The 13,249-nt window shown below is 41.1% G+C and overlaps 1 protein-coding gene across 1 annotated transcript in view; it reads right to left on the reverse strand.

Moving 5' to 3' along the window:
- Nucleotides 1-2,749: 2,749 nt before the first annotated feature.
- RASA2 (RAS p21 protein activator 2) overlaps nt 2,750-13,249 on the reverse strand; it is a 461,891-nt gene continuing 451,391 nt past the window's right edge. The window contains exon 24 of the mRNA XM_069213940.1: nt 2,750-6,912. Coding sequence (XP_069070041.1) covers nt 6,882-6,912 — 31 coding nt within the window. The 3' untranslated portion in view covers nt 2,750-6,881. The remainder of the gene's footprint in view (nt 6,913-13,249) is intronic.

A 13,249-nucleotide genomic window follows, 5' to 3' on the forward strand; every position in this document is an offset into this window, starting at 1 on the left:
TTGGTAATTCCGTTGGGCATCTTTCTACTCCTTGGAAATCCAGTTTCACCAATAATCACAAATAATGACCTAGAATGTGGAGCATGTGCATACAGTGGTTTTATTTGTTAAAGTATTAGGTTATTTCCAGCTGAAGTGTTTCGCCTGAGCCACTCTGCTTTAGACCTTTCTCAAGGCCATTTCTACTGCAACTGAAGTTGTAATACACCTTATCGCATCCAGAAGTGTGAACAATGATCAGAGTCCGACACGAAGCATCCAAAGTTACAATGTGGTATCAGTCACCCTTGGTAAATAATTCATTCTAGTATGTCATGCTACAGTCTCCTACCTCGCCATTCTTTCGCTCTCTACCTAGGAGCTCTGCCACTGGTACCATGCTCTCAGAGCATAGGACGAACAGTTAGATACTCTCCCAGTTAGAATATACTCCTTTGGTCAGCACAGAAGGTCATAAAGAGCAAGTACAACCTGTCATTCCTTTAGAGAGTACAGTTGCTTAAGTATACTATCTGATTTCAAGCAAGACACCAGAGGTGATGAAATTATGCAGACTGACTAAATAGGTTTGCCAGGCGTGGACTTCATTAATACAGTTTGCAGTCATGACTGGATTTCTAAGCAGTGCTGAACTGAAATCATCCACTCCCTAGTACCTGCATTTCTTTTCATTCACAGTCTATAATATAGTCTCTCTATACTCTATATTCTAACCATTTCACAGGTGAAGCAAGAGAAAGACGGGTAGGCCTAATACTGTCACCACTTGAAAGCAACTTTAACTTATCCAGAATTCTCTTGAACCTGCCAGAGTCTCATATCCTTTGAGCTTTGCCTCTCGTCACTGGCTAGAAGTGGGTAAAGTTTTAAACCCCCTGCATAAGGCAGTATACACAACAAAATCGAAATTCATGATGTTAGTGTCCATGAATACTCTCAGTGCCTTCAGTCTGAGTAAACTGCTACTTACGTGAGTTGGATAGACTAGGCTTGGCAAAACGTCTAGTTCAATCAAGACGGGGAAGCAGACCCACCCATCACACATTTAGATGGTGTTGACTATAACTCAATTTTGCAAGTTAATAAGAACATGTCTTTTTTCCAATTACAACCTAGTCATGATCGTGGTATATTCTAATATTTCCACTCTCTTATAACAGGCCAAGAAACATCAGGGAGGAGTGTGCTTGAAAACATCAACAGCTTGCTCCAGCAATATGAAGAGTAAGGATCTAAAGAGCTACCAGGCTTACACACTATGAATACCACCTGAATGCCACAGAAGCAGAGAAAGGACTAAAATGGGATTAGACAGCATGCATCTAATTCAGCCTCACTCACTGGGAATCCCTTCTGAAGGCTACTTTTTTTCAACGGCATATTCCTTACCTTTGTTTAGTTATTACATATTAACCAAGCCATTCTAACAAGTCTTCTGAATCAAATATGCTCAAACTACAAGCACACCTTGAGGCCTCAACAAAATATGCACACAACTGGCTGGCTTGGTAGGCAAGGACTACGCCATGAACTCTTGCTTTGTCTGTTTCTCATGTAGTGAACTGAGGAAATGCTTTTCCATTGTAAAAGCAAAGGGAGATGAACACCATGTTGCTTATTTCTTTGAAAGAAAAACTACCATTCGGTAACAACATTACATATCTTTTCACCAGGTCATGTTTTAGTTGAAGAATCCAATAGTTACTAGGGAAAGCTGCATAATTTGTATCGTCTTAAGTGCAACTCTTTTACCCTGCCACCTTGTTGGGAGCAGGTTTCTAAACAGCGGAGAACTTGCATGTGTGCTGCAGCATCTCGTTTGTTAATAGACAATAGTAGCTTGGGCAAGTTAAGCGTCAGCTCTGACGCAGCCCAATAGGTTGCCTTGAAAGAATACTACTTATTGGAAAGGTTTCTCTCTGTCCTGACCCTCATAAGGGCATCCTACACAACGCAGCATGTCTCTCAAGAAAAGGGATAATTTTACCTCGAAGCATACAATAAACATCAATGTTTATTCTATCACTTTGGAAATGCATCCTTTTCATTGAGTGAGTCAGCTGACACCTGAAATGCCAGCAGATGTACTAAGCTTTCTTTCCAAAAAGAGGCTTAGGGACCAAGTGGTGGGCAGGTTTCAAGTATAGTAACTTAATTTCTGCTGTCACTTGTATTTTTTGTTTAAAATTGTGCATAATTATTTTGCAGTAAGAACAAGCATGGAAACAACTGGCTTTGACGGATTTTATTGTTAAGTGATGAAGAATATGGGTCGAAGTACGAGGTACAGGTCTACCTGGGCAACACTGACTTATAGCAATCATTTGTTTCTTTTAATGATTTATATTCTATTTGAATGTGCAACAACTGCAAGCCCTCACGGGCAATATCATAAAATATTAAATTGTCATATAACACATTTTCTTCGTAATTTGTTTTGGTAGTATGGAATGCTGTTCTTTGGTATTTAAAATGAGTCGGAAAAGTTTATTTTTCTTTTGAGAAATATTTAATATTGGTTATTGTGATGCTATTCCCTGCAAGTATTTAGTCTATGTTTGTCTTCACAGTTTGGACACGAGCCCTTACTAATGTCTACTGCACCTCTATAGTTGAATGAGTAAGCCGATTACCATTTGGTACCAGGATCAAAATCCTCTTGAGCCTAAACATGCTGATCTACCCACAATGAAAGCAAGAGATTTAATAAGTGCGAGCGATGATTATTATTTCTTTTGATCTTTTATGGATATATATTTTACGCATTTGAGTCCTTTTACTGCAAAAGCTGCAGAAGTATAAACAACAATATTTTGCAGGGATCTATTAAATATAGAAATATGGGAACTATTTCACAGTTCCATGTGAAATATGCTCTGCATCATCACGAGAGCCCCAAAACAACTCTGCAGAGTATTAACAATGTCACAGCTACTAGGATTATGTGGCATGGGGGGACAACATTTTAGGGCATGGTTATCTAGATTATACAGCAATAAATGCAAATTGTTGGGTATATTTCCTGACACTTATTTTCACCCAATTGAACAAGAAACAACATTTTTTGTTAAACCTGCAAATTATGTACCAAAGTTTGGGGAAAATGTAATAAGACTAGAACTATTCGGTAAACACTGCAACCACTGAATCACATAACTTTACTGGCCATCACCATTGTGCACGGTTTCATCAAAAATGTATTACTATCTATCAATATGATGTGAATAAAAGCTAAACATTATTTTTGCGGTCAGGGTCCATTTTTTGCTGCACTTTGAAGAAATAACTAACCCAAAATAAATGTATAAATAATATATAACAAGTATGTGTAATATGGCCCTATATTGCCATGTCAGAGTTCTGGTGCCATTTACAAATCACCTGGCCATGCGTAATATGGTTTTACTTTGCTATCACAGTGCTCTGGTGGCATTTACAAATCATTTTACCTTCATCCTTCTGGTTTATGATCTCACCAGAACTCCTCACTGTTACCGGTCATTTATCTAGTAACTTAGAAGCCTTCATGTCTGTGAAAATAAATGTGGCCAAGCAGGGCATTCTTTGGAAAATATGTACTGATCAACGCGCTAAATAACAAAGGTCAAATTCCATGTTAATAACTTAGTAAAATTTCATGTCACTTCCACAGCACTGCTTAACCAAACAGAGAAAGCTATGCTTATGGTCTCGCAGATTCCATTGCAGGATCAATAGGACAAAAAAGCCAACTGGGGCCATATGCACAATGCCTAATTCTTATGAACCTTTCTCACCAAATCTACAGCACTTTGTGTTCTCGACCTGGTGAAATATCTCTGGTTAAAACTACTACGCAGGAAACAGCAGCATGGCATTAATCACACATGCAGCTCCGCTGTGTGCAATATGTAGTTTATTACCAGTGTTGAGAATCCACGTATTATGCCCACACTCCACATTCAACAATGGTGATAAATAGAATATTACAATATGCACATATGCATATTTACGATATGACCAATTAATGAAAAGGTACTAAAATGTCCACGTTAAGTAAGTGAAACAACAAAACAAAGGTGGTGAGTGTCTGGGAATATTGCTTGGTTTGATAAGGACACTTAAACATCATAAAAAGTGGCGAGGGAACCCAAATGAATGAGAATGCTAACTGAATGGCAAATGATGATACAAACCACCAGATTAAAATAGGAAGAGTCCCTTGAGATCTATGTAAAGGACAATAACAATTATACTGGATGATGCTAACTAATAGGAAACATTGGCCATAATTAGATAAACAGAAAAACTTTAAGGCTGGATGAAGTATGACATCCTGATTTCTTTCACGTCTACAAATTGGTTGTGTCTGGATTTACAATACTTTGAGTGCCTTGGATATGGAGGGCCTGATTACAAGTCTGGCAGTCGGAAAACCCGACCAGCAGATCCTTGGTAAGGAGACCGCCGGAGAGCTGGGGGTCTTCACACTGACCCCATTACGAGTTTTCCCCTGGGCTGACCAACAGAAACCAAGGTTTCCTCTAGTCAGCCCAGTGGAAAACGTGCAGCGGCATTGGACCCGCCCCCTAGCACCCGCAGAATGGGCACTGTCTGCACAGCAGACATTGCGGATTCCGACAGTGCTAGGGAAGGGGCCTCCTGCACTTGTTTTCCATCAGCCTTTTCATGGCCGTTGAACCGTAGAAAAGGCTGGTGGAGAACGTAATTGCAATCAGCACCCATGGCTGATTACAACCAGGACTGCCATCATCTTGTCGGGATCAGATATCCTGGCGGAGACAGTGGTCTTTTGGCAGCACCAACTGCCAATCTTTTAATATGACAGTCAGACCGCCACAGCTGCAGTGGTCTGACCTCCACCGCAAGCCTGGCTCTCGTGCTAGACTAGCCTTACAATTTTGGACCAATAGTTATACTTAATTAATTCCAGAGTCTTGAAAGTAGGTAATCTTGTTAGGTGCTGCTCACAAGATCTACATTAAAGACCTCCTGGCTCACTTAGAACAGTGGATGGCTGTGAATAACATTATCTCAACATTATGCCAATCCCGATTTGAGATATAGAAGAAGCATGATGCTTGGGAACTGGTAGTTGTCGCCAACAATGCACTGGCAAAGTAAAGCATGTCTCTTGGGTGCTTATTAGCAGTCATTCTTTCTGGCCTCACGGTAATCTGCTTGCTATAGTTAAATATCTGGGTAAGCGAGCAACTGAACTGTCAATGTTCCCTTTCTATACAGTCCATTTTGGTGGCTCCAGAATGCATTGCTAGTGTGGGTGTTAGATACCAAGCAGACCACAACTGAAAACTTAGTTAAAATTACTAACCCATGTGAGTAATATTAAACAGAAGAAAACTGCAAAAACCTAAAGTAGAAAGAAAATACTACATTAAACAGTGCAGTGCAACGTGTGAAACAGTGGGTTAAAAGCACGTTTTGAAATAGAGGTAAACTTTACTAACAAACCCAGTGAAGCCATGAATAAGTTACCATTGTACCATGAACAGTCAATAAAAAGGTATTAGTGGTATTCTGTAAGCACAGGTGCAGTTAAATCTATTTTGAAACGCAGTCTATAGTACCACAATGGATAATACTGACGAAGAGAAGGCTTTTCCGAACAGGACTCTGGCTTCTTGAGCACATGTACACAGATTGTCTTCTGCCTAAACCTTGCCTCCCTGATGTAAGATACAAGAGCTTAATATTCTATAGTCAGTGTGCCAGTCCAAACTTACTTTGGTTTTTCTAGCAACAAACATATATCAACAAGATAACCTTTCACTAAAGCATTTTCATAACATAACATTAAAAATGATCATTAAACTGATCATAAAGAAGAAAAAACTAGATACGAAGTATCTAAAAATATAACCCAGGTCTGCCCAGATTACTAAAGTGCTCCAAGTGGTTATTTTTGGGCATCTTCATGAATCATAATTCAAAGAGAGCAGCAAGGTTGGCTTGGTCATTGTCCAATAATGCATAGGTTAAAAATATAACGCATTGGAAAAACATGTGTTGGCAAATAAAGTCAAACATTTTACGCATATTTTCTTAATGTGTGGATAATGGGTAGTTGTTACTATTAACACAAAAAACACTACCAACCTACTTGCTCTAATAGTAATGGCAAAGAAATGTGTACCTGACATTTAAAAAAGGAGGCGCAACCACCCTTCACTGGTATGTACAATTCTCACCACAAATGTAAACTCAATGCACAGCATAGAACACAAAAATCCCTGATGTGTTCCATTCCAGTCATTGTTCAATAGTTCCAACAAGTAAACTAACTTTGCTTTTCACTGACCAGACACCAACGTTCCAGCGCAGAGATGTTGTGAAGGAGTTATCTTTGATTCTCTTGCATGAGTGAAGTTCACAGTCTTGAAAATGAAACAGCCATCTTAAAGTTTGAAACAACAAATGACCAAATCCAGGGAGGAGGAAGCCAGGATGGCATGTGCCAAGTAATGTATGACTGACAGCAGATCAAAAGATAACAGATTAAAATGAAGAATAGTCAAATCCCATATCCTTTTGTTGCTTTGATGTAGCACGAAGATGAAGTCTTTCTCCAAAATAGTCTCTTTTAAAATTGTTATTTTAATTACAATCAGATAAAAAAAAATGATAATGCAAAGCATTGTTTGACAAGCACTAAACACAGGTCTTCAGTACCGGGTGGATGTGGGGACAAGCATGGGTGAGATTACTTTTTAAAATGTTCTTCCTTCCGTTTTAGAATATTTAGTAGTTTTGGTCTACAATTATTTTCCACACAAGACGCATCTCACTTTTCAAGGTTTTGCAGAGTATTTTTGTGCTGAGAAGCAAGTTAGTCTTTTTGTTTGAACTTCTCTGTATTCCTGTTAGGACACCGTCCCAGCAATTGGATTGGCTCTGAAAATGAGAAGTCAAAGAAAGTGGAGGGATTAAATGCATTATGTCCTGAAGTCAATATATCTTGAGAAAAATAAATGCTATATATATATTTTTCATTATTATAACTGTTGATTTAAAAGTTGGGAAGCAGAATAAATTAGGTTAATTGAGATGCAACTGCTATACTGAAATGTGCAATAGAAAACACATCTGGAATGATTGAAAAAAGCTTTAAACATTGTGTGCTGTGCGTATACTTACAAGTATGAGCAAATTATCAATGTTCCTAACTCACAAAGTATGAAGAATGTGTGTAATGTTGTGGTATTACCATACTATGGTTATCTTCATAACCTTAAACCTGTACAATATGTGCAATGCATATACTAAACAATGTTTGGGGCTAGTAAATTTAAACAATTTAATTTTAGTTAACAAATACTCCTTTAACAAATTATTCCACACATTTTTCTTCTATCACGAGCAACATGAAAATGCTATTAGTACAAGTTATGCCTGCCCAATTTGTGTGCAACTTAGATACTAGTAACTGTAGCAAGTGCATGATCTAACCTTTGTGAATACCTTATGGGGTTCTACACTCCGGCTATGCATACAATTGCTGGCTCTCACACATATAGTCCTCCACTTTCCTGTGGCAACATAACCTTTCCAAAAAACAAGACATCCCAGTGCACAAATGAGGTGTTTGATAATTGTAAACTTGGGTCTGTGATGGTGCAGGCAGTTAATGTGTTTGAAATTCAGATCACTCATACGGTCCAGGCAAAAAGTAAGGGACATCCATAAATATACAGCCATATTGTGAAAGAATATTTCTGCAGTAAGTTACATTCCTTATTGCATGTAAACATCTGACTGAACCTACTGCAAGAGAAAGATGGCTAGGATTAAAACAACTCCCTGGGAATTACATTGCAAGGTGTACTGGAGGCCAAAGGAAGCAGTGTCATACTCTTCTGGTAAGCTGTGACTAAAAATCTGGCTTTGTAAGTCACCAGTGCGATGTTACTGGTAGAAAATAGTTCAAATGGCTTCTGAGCCTTTAAAGATAGAACAGTATTTAAATTAGAAATGTCTAAACTAGGAAAACAAATACAAATGGGCATCAAAATAATGTTTGACAATAGAACCTGCGCCTGTTTTATTGATGAAATATGGCTCCTCACTTGCAAAAAGCATTATTTTCCCGATGGTAGTGGTGTACCTTAAAACTACATTCATACTTCTTTAAACAATGACAGCTGTAGATAATTTCATCTGTGCTCCAAGGACATCAACACATAGCATGAAACAAAATGATTACTTGCCAACAGGAGTAGTTTTGCAGCTTGAAGTTTTCTGGTTTCACATGCTGTGCATCTAGTGGTTGGGTCCGGAATTCTCTTATCTTTTCCTTTTGTTATGTCTCAGTGGGCGCTGTCGACCGCCATTTGGTGGTATGTCCATCCATCCTTGTGTGACGTCGGACAGGGCCCCAGATGTTCTTTTTTCTTTCTTTCCTGGTTTACTTCCTTCTTGTTCTTATCTTTCCCACCTGGTTGCATCCTCTTCCATTTCTGGGGAGGTGGGTGGGTCTCATGTGAATCCAGAAATCTCCAAGCTGCAAAACGACTCCTACTAGTAAGTAATCATTTCTTCTTGCAGCATTAAAACGATTCTGGATTCACATGCTGTGCATTAGATTATGTAGTGGTATCCCCTCCCATGGTTTGGCTGGGATGAAATGAGGAGGTGCTAGCAAACAGATGTCGTAGTTCTCTTTACCCCACCTGTGCTTCCTTGTTTATGTAGGTATCTGCACAATAATGTTTTTTGAACGTGTGTGGTGATGCCCATGTTGCGCAGATTGCCTCCATTGGTAGGTTTGTTATGAACGCCAGTGTTGTAACCTTTTTCCGAGTTGGATGGGCTCTTGGATGGGTAGGCAGTGTCATTTCTGCCTTAACATAACAAGTCTGTAGTGTTTCCCTAATCCATCTTGAGACTTTTCCTTAACTTATTGGGAAACCCTTGGTTGTCTTGACAAATGAGAAACAGTTGAATTCCTTTACAAAACTCTTTTGTTTCTTGCAGATAGTACATTAAAGACTTCCTTACATTCAATGTGGGCAGGGCTCTTTCTCTGTGTCCTTGGCTCCTTAAAGAAAAATGGTAGCTGAATACTTTGGTTAACATGAAACTGGGTTACCTCCTTTGGCATAAACTGTGGGTTCGTTCTGAGAACCACCTTATCCCTGTGTATCTGCAAGTATGGTTCCTGTATTGTAAGTGCCTGCAGTTCGTTTACTCTGCGTAACAATGTGACTGCTATTAGGAATGCTGTTTTGAATGTTAGTGATTTTAGATCTGTCTTGTACATAGGTTCGGAGGGCTTCGTCATTAATTGTGTTAGCACAGTGTTTAGGTTCCATAATGGCGCTGGTTCTGATCTTGGTGGAACGATTCTTCTAAGTCCCTCTGATAGGTGGGGTTGAAAGCTGGAGTTGAAGAGTTGGCATTTTGCATTCTCTGCTGTTGCAAATCTATTTCTGGTCTTACCCAGGCTTTGAAGCTCTTCACCAGTACCTGTTGCTTTAGTTCCCATTCCTGGGAACTGCTTTCTTGTCTGCTTAATCTGCCTGTTTCAGTGTTTTCTTTTACTGTTAGGTGTATTACTTGTACTGCAGTGAGATCTTCCTTGGTGTTGCCCATTGCCATATCTCTTGGGCTAGCCTGCCCAGGGTGAATATTGTTTTTTCTCCCTGTTTGTTGAGGTAAAACGTTTTCTGTTTGTATTAGCACAATTTTACTCCTGATGTGTATTTGGAATGCCTTCAGGGCTAGGAAAACTGTTATAATTTCCAAACAATTGATGTGTTTCAGCGCATCTGTGTTGTCCCATTGCCCTCTTACTTTCAGGTTGCCTGTACGTGCTCCCCAACCCTTGTGGGATGCATCTGTTGTAGTGGTCACCGTAGGAGTTGGTGTCTTGAATGGTTTCCCTACTGCCACATCCTTGGATTTACACCATTGTGCTTCATTTTGTATCTTTGCTGTGACAACCACTGGATTCTCCTAATTCCCTGTAGCTTGTGACCATTTGTTGCAGATCGATTCCTGGAAAGGGCGCATGTGCAGTCTTACATGTGTTACTAGCAGTATGCATAATGCCATCATGCCCATTAGTTTCATGAGTGTCCTTACTGTCAGAGACTTCCCCTTCTAGTATAGGCAAACTTGATATGTGATCACGTGTGCCTCTTTTGGATAGGGCAAACTTGGGTTGTCCTTGAGTTGCTTCCAGAAACACCTTTTCCTGTTCTGGCAGTGAAGACGACTTTGTAGCTTATTGAGAAACCCAGACATTCTAGTGTGTCGGCTACTCTTTGAATTTCATTTCGGTATTTCGGTTTTGTTTCTGCCTTTATTAGACAGTCGTCTTAAGTATGGGTAGACATTGATACCCTTTCTTCTTAGGGATGCTGCAACTACAGCGAGGCACTTTGTGAAGACCTGTTTTGCTGATTTTGTGTCAAAAGGCAGCACTCTCAACTGGTAGTGCACTTTGTCTAAAATGAAATCGGAGGCATTTTTTTGTGCCCTTGATTCACTGGGATATGTAGTTAGGCATCCTTTGGGTTTAAGGTTGCCATATAATCTCTTTTCTTTAGGAGTGGTATAACTCCTTGGAATTTTGTCATCCTGTAGTGTTGGGTACGAATGAATTTGTTAAAGAATATGAGGTTTAGGATGGGTCTCAGAGTCAGATCCTGTTTTGGGACCAGGAAGGAAGGAGGCTAATTTCCCTTGTTTCTTTCCTTTGATGGTACCCTTTCGTGGAGTTCTTGCACCTTATTTCTTAGTTTTAGGATCTCTTCCCCTTGAAGTTTCTTTGGTTTTTAGGGGATTTGAGGTGGTTCCTTGATACAGTCTCCCTTGAGGTATCACTTTCAAAGTCCATTTGTCTAGGGTGATTTTTACCACTCCTGTGCATAATGTCTTATTTGACCCACTTGTGTTATTGAAGGGGTGGGGGGGGGAGGGTGTTTGCTCCTGCCCCTCATGGAGTCTGTCCTCTTCCCCTTCCTCATGCCCAAAACGGTTGTCTAGGTCTAGTGAGGAATTGCCATTGCTGGTACTTGGTCTGTTGTGTGGCTTGGTGTGAGCTGCCTTGCAGGTGCTGCTGTTGCTGCCTCGATGTGAAAGGCACTCTGCCAGTAGGTCTTCGGGCTCTATATCCTTCTCTTCTGAATGAACCTCTGTATTGTAGAGCCCCCATTGCTTTGGCCATTTCATTGTTCTTCTGCAGTTGTTGTAAGGACTCATCGACTAGCTGGCCGAACAGGGTGTTTCCTGTAAAGGGCATGTTGATGACAGAGGCTTGTGTCTCTGGCTTGAACCTCAACACTCTGAGCCATGCATGCTGTTAGAAATAGGGTCTCTAGATGGCAGTCAGTTTACACCCTAACCAAGTAGGGAGCCTCACTCTATTCAGAGTAAGTGAGTCACACCCCTAAGATAGCCTCTGCTCACCCTCTTGGGAGCTTGGCACAAGAAGCCAGGCTTATCTCAGAGGAAATGTGTAAATTATTTATTTTCTCTCTCTCTACTCCCCCCTTTCTCTCCCTTCCTCCCTCCCTCTCCTCTCTCTTTCCCTCCCTCTCTCTCTGAAAACACCACAGTAGCACTCAACAGTACTTTAGAAATATAGCCAATATTTATCTGAGTAAAACAAGACCAAAACGACAAAAATCTACCATACACAAGTAGAGATATCACTTGGTAAAGTTTTAAATGAGTCTTAATCCCTAAAAATCAGTGATTGTATCCTTATAACACATAGTACCTTGGATTCGTCAAAACAAAGATGATGTGGGCAGAAAATTAGGTGATGCGCCGGAACAACAAGTGATGCATTATTTTGAAGCTAGAAAGGCGATGCATGGATCCTTTTCCCTCATGGGTGGCGATGTGTGGATTCTTTCCCTGCCTGGCTGGCGATGAGTGGATTCTTTTCCAGCTGGACTAGCAATGTCTTGATTCCTGGTTGCAGAGCAATGTCGAGGAATAAAAAAGACGCCCAAGAATGATGTGTGGAAAATCCAGGCGCACAGCAATGATGGATCCATGCTGAAGCAGGCGATGCACAGATTTTGCAGCAGGGGGACAGGCACTGCATCCATTTTTCAGCTGCGGTGCAGGCACTGTAACGATTATTCTGTTGCAACGGCCTGGGATTTTCACTCAGGTTACCAGCTTCCATTTCTAAGGGCCCAGGGACTGGATTTGGCACCACTTAGCAAGTCAGGACTCTCAGCAGTAGAGCCCAGATACTGGCAGATGAAATCTTTGATGTCCCAGAGACTTCACAACAGGAGCCATGCTCAGTTCAAACCCTTGAAGAACCTAGGAAAGCAGAATGTAGAAATCAAAATCCAGTCTGTTCACTACAAAATCAGCAGAGCACAGCAACAGTCAGAGTGGCAATTGCTCCTAGAGCATCCAGCTCTTCTTGCTGGAAGAAAGTCCTTAGTCCAAAAGTGTTCTGCAGTTGTGGGTGTAGGAAAGTACCCTCTTTTTGACATGGTTACCCCTACTTTTTGCCTGCTATCTGTATACGTAAGACTGTTTTTACTGGGATCCTGCTAACCAGGACCCCAGTAATTGTGCTCTCTTCCTCTAAATTTGGCAGCCGGGGACAGCCTGACAATTGGCATACTGGTGCCCCCTTATAAGTCTCTAGTATATGGTACCTAGTTACCAAACAGCATTGGGGCACCAGAGGTTCCACATGCCCTTGGTTGTGTAATTAAGTATTGTTCTTACTGTCTTCTGGGGTTTTCTAGGCAGCCTGCGCTGCTGCCAGCCCTCAGACAGCTTTCTGCCCTCCTGCTGCTTGACGAGCTCAGGCAGGGGGAGGCAGAGCAAAGGATTTCCTATTGGAGAGGGAGGTAACACTATCGCTTGGGAACAGGTGCTAAATGTTTAGGAGAGGTGGCCTCTCCAAGCCATGGTTTGCTTTGAAGGGCATATTTGTTGCCCTCCTTGCATAAACCGGTTTGCACCAGTCCAGGCACCCTGTCCTTGCTCTGGCACAAAACTAGACAAAGGAAAGAGGAGTGACCACTTCCCTCTTCATTACCACCCCAGGGGTGGTGCCCAGAGCTTCTCCAGGTGGCCACTTGAGTCTGCCATCTTGAAACTAAGATGTGCAGAGCCTCTGAGTGGCCAGGTCAGGCTGGTGATGTCACAGACCCCACCTGATAGGTGCTCACCTTACTAGGTGACCAAACACCCTCTCAGGGCTATTTAGGGACTCCCTTGAGGATGGGTCTCCCAGACTTGACGTGCA

Source organism: Pleurodeles waltl, chromosome 11, assembly GCF_031143425.1.
Source record: "Pleurodeles waltl isolate 20211129_DDA chromosome 11, aPleWal1.hap1.20221129, whole genome shotgun sequence".
Lineage (NCBI taxonomy): Eukaryota > Metazoa > Chordata > Amphibia > Caudata > Salamandridae > Pleurodeles > Pleurodeles waltl.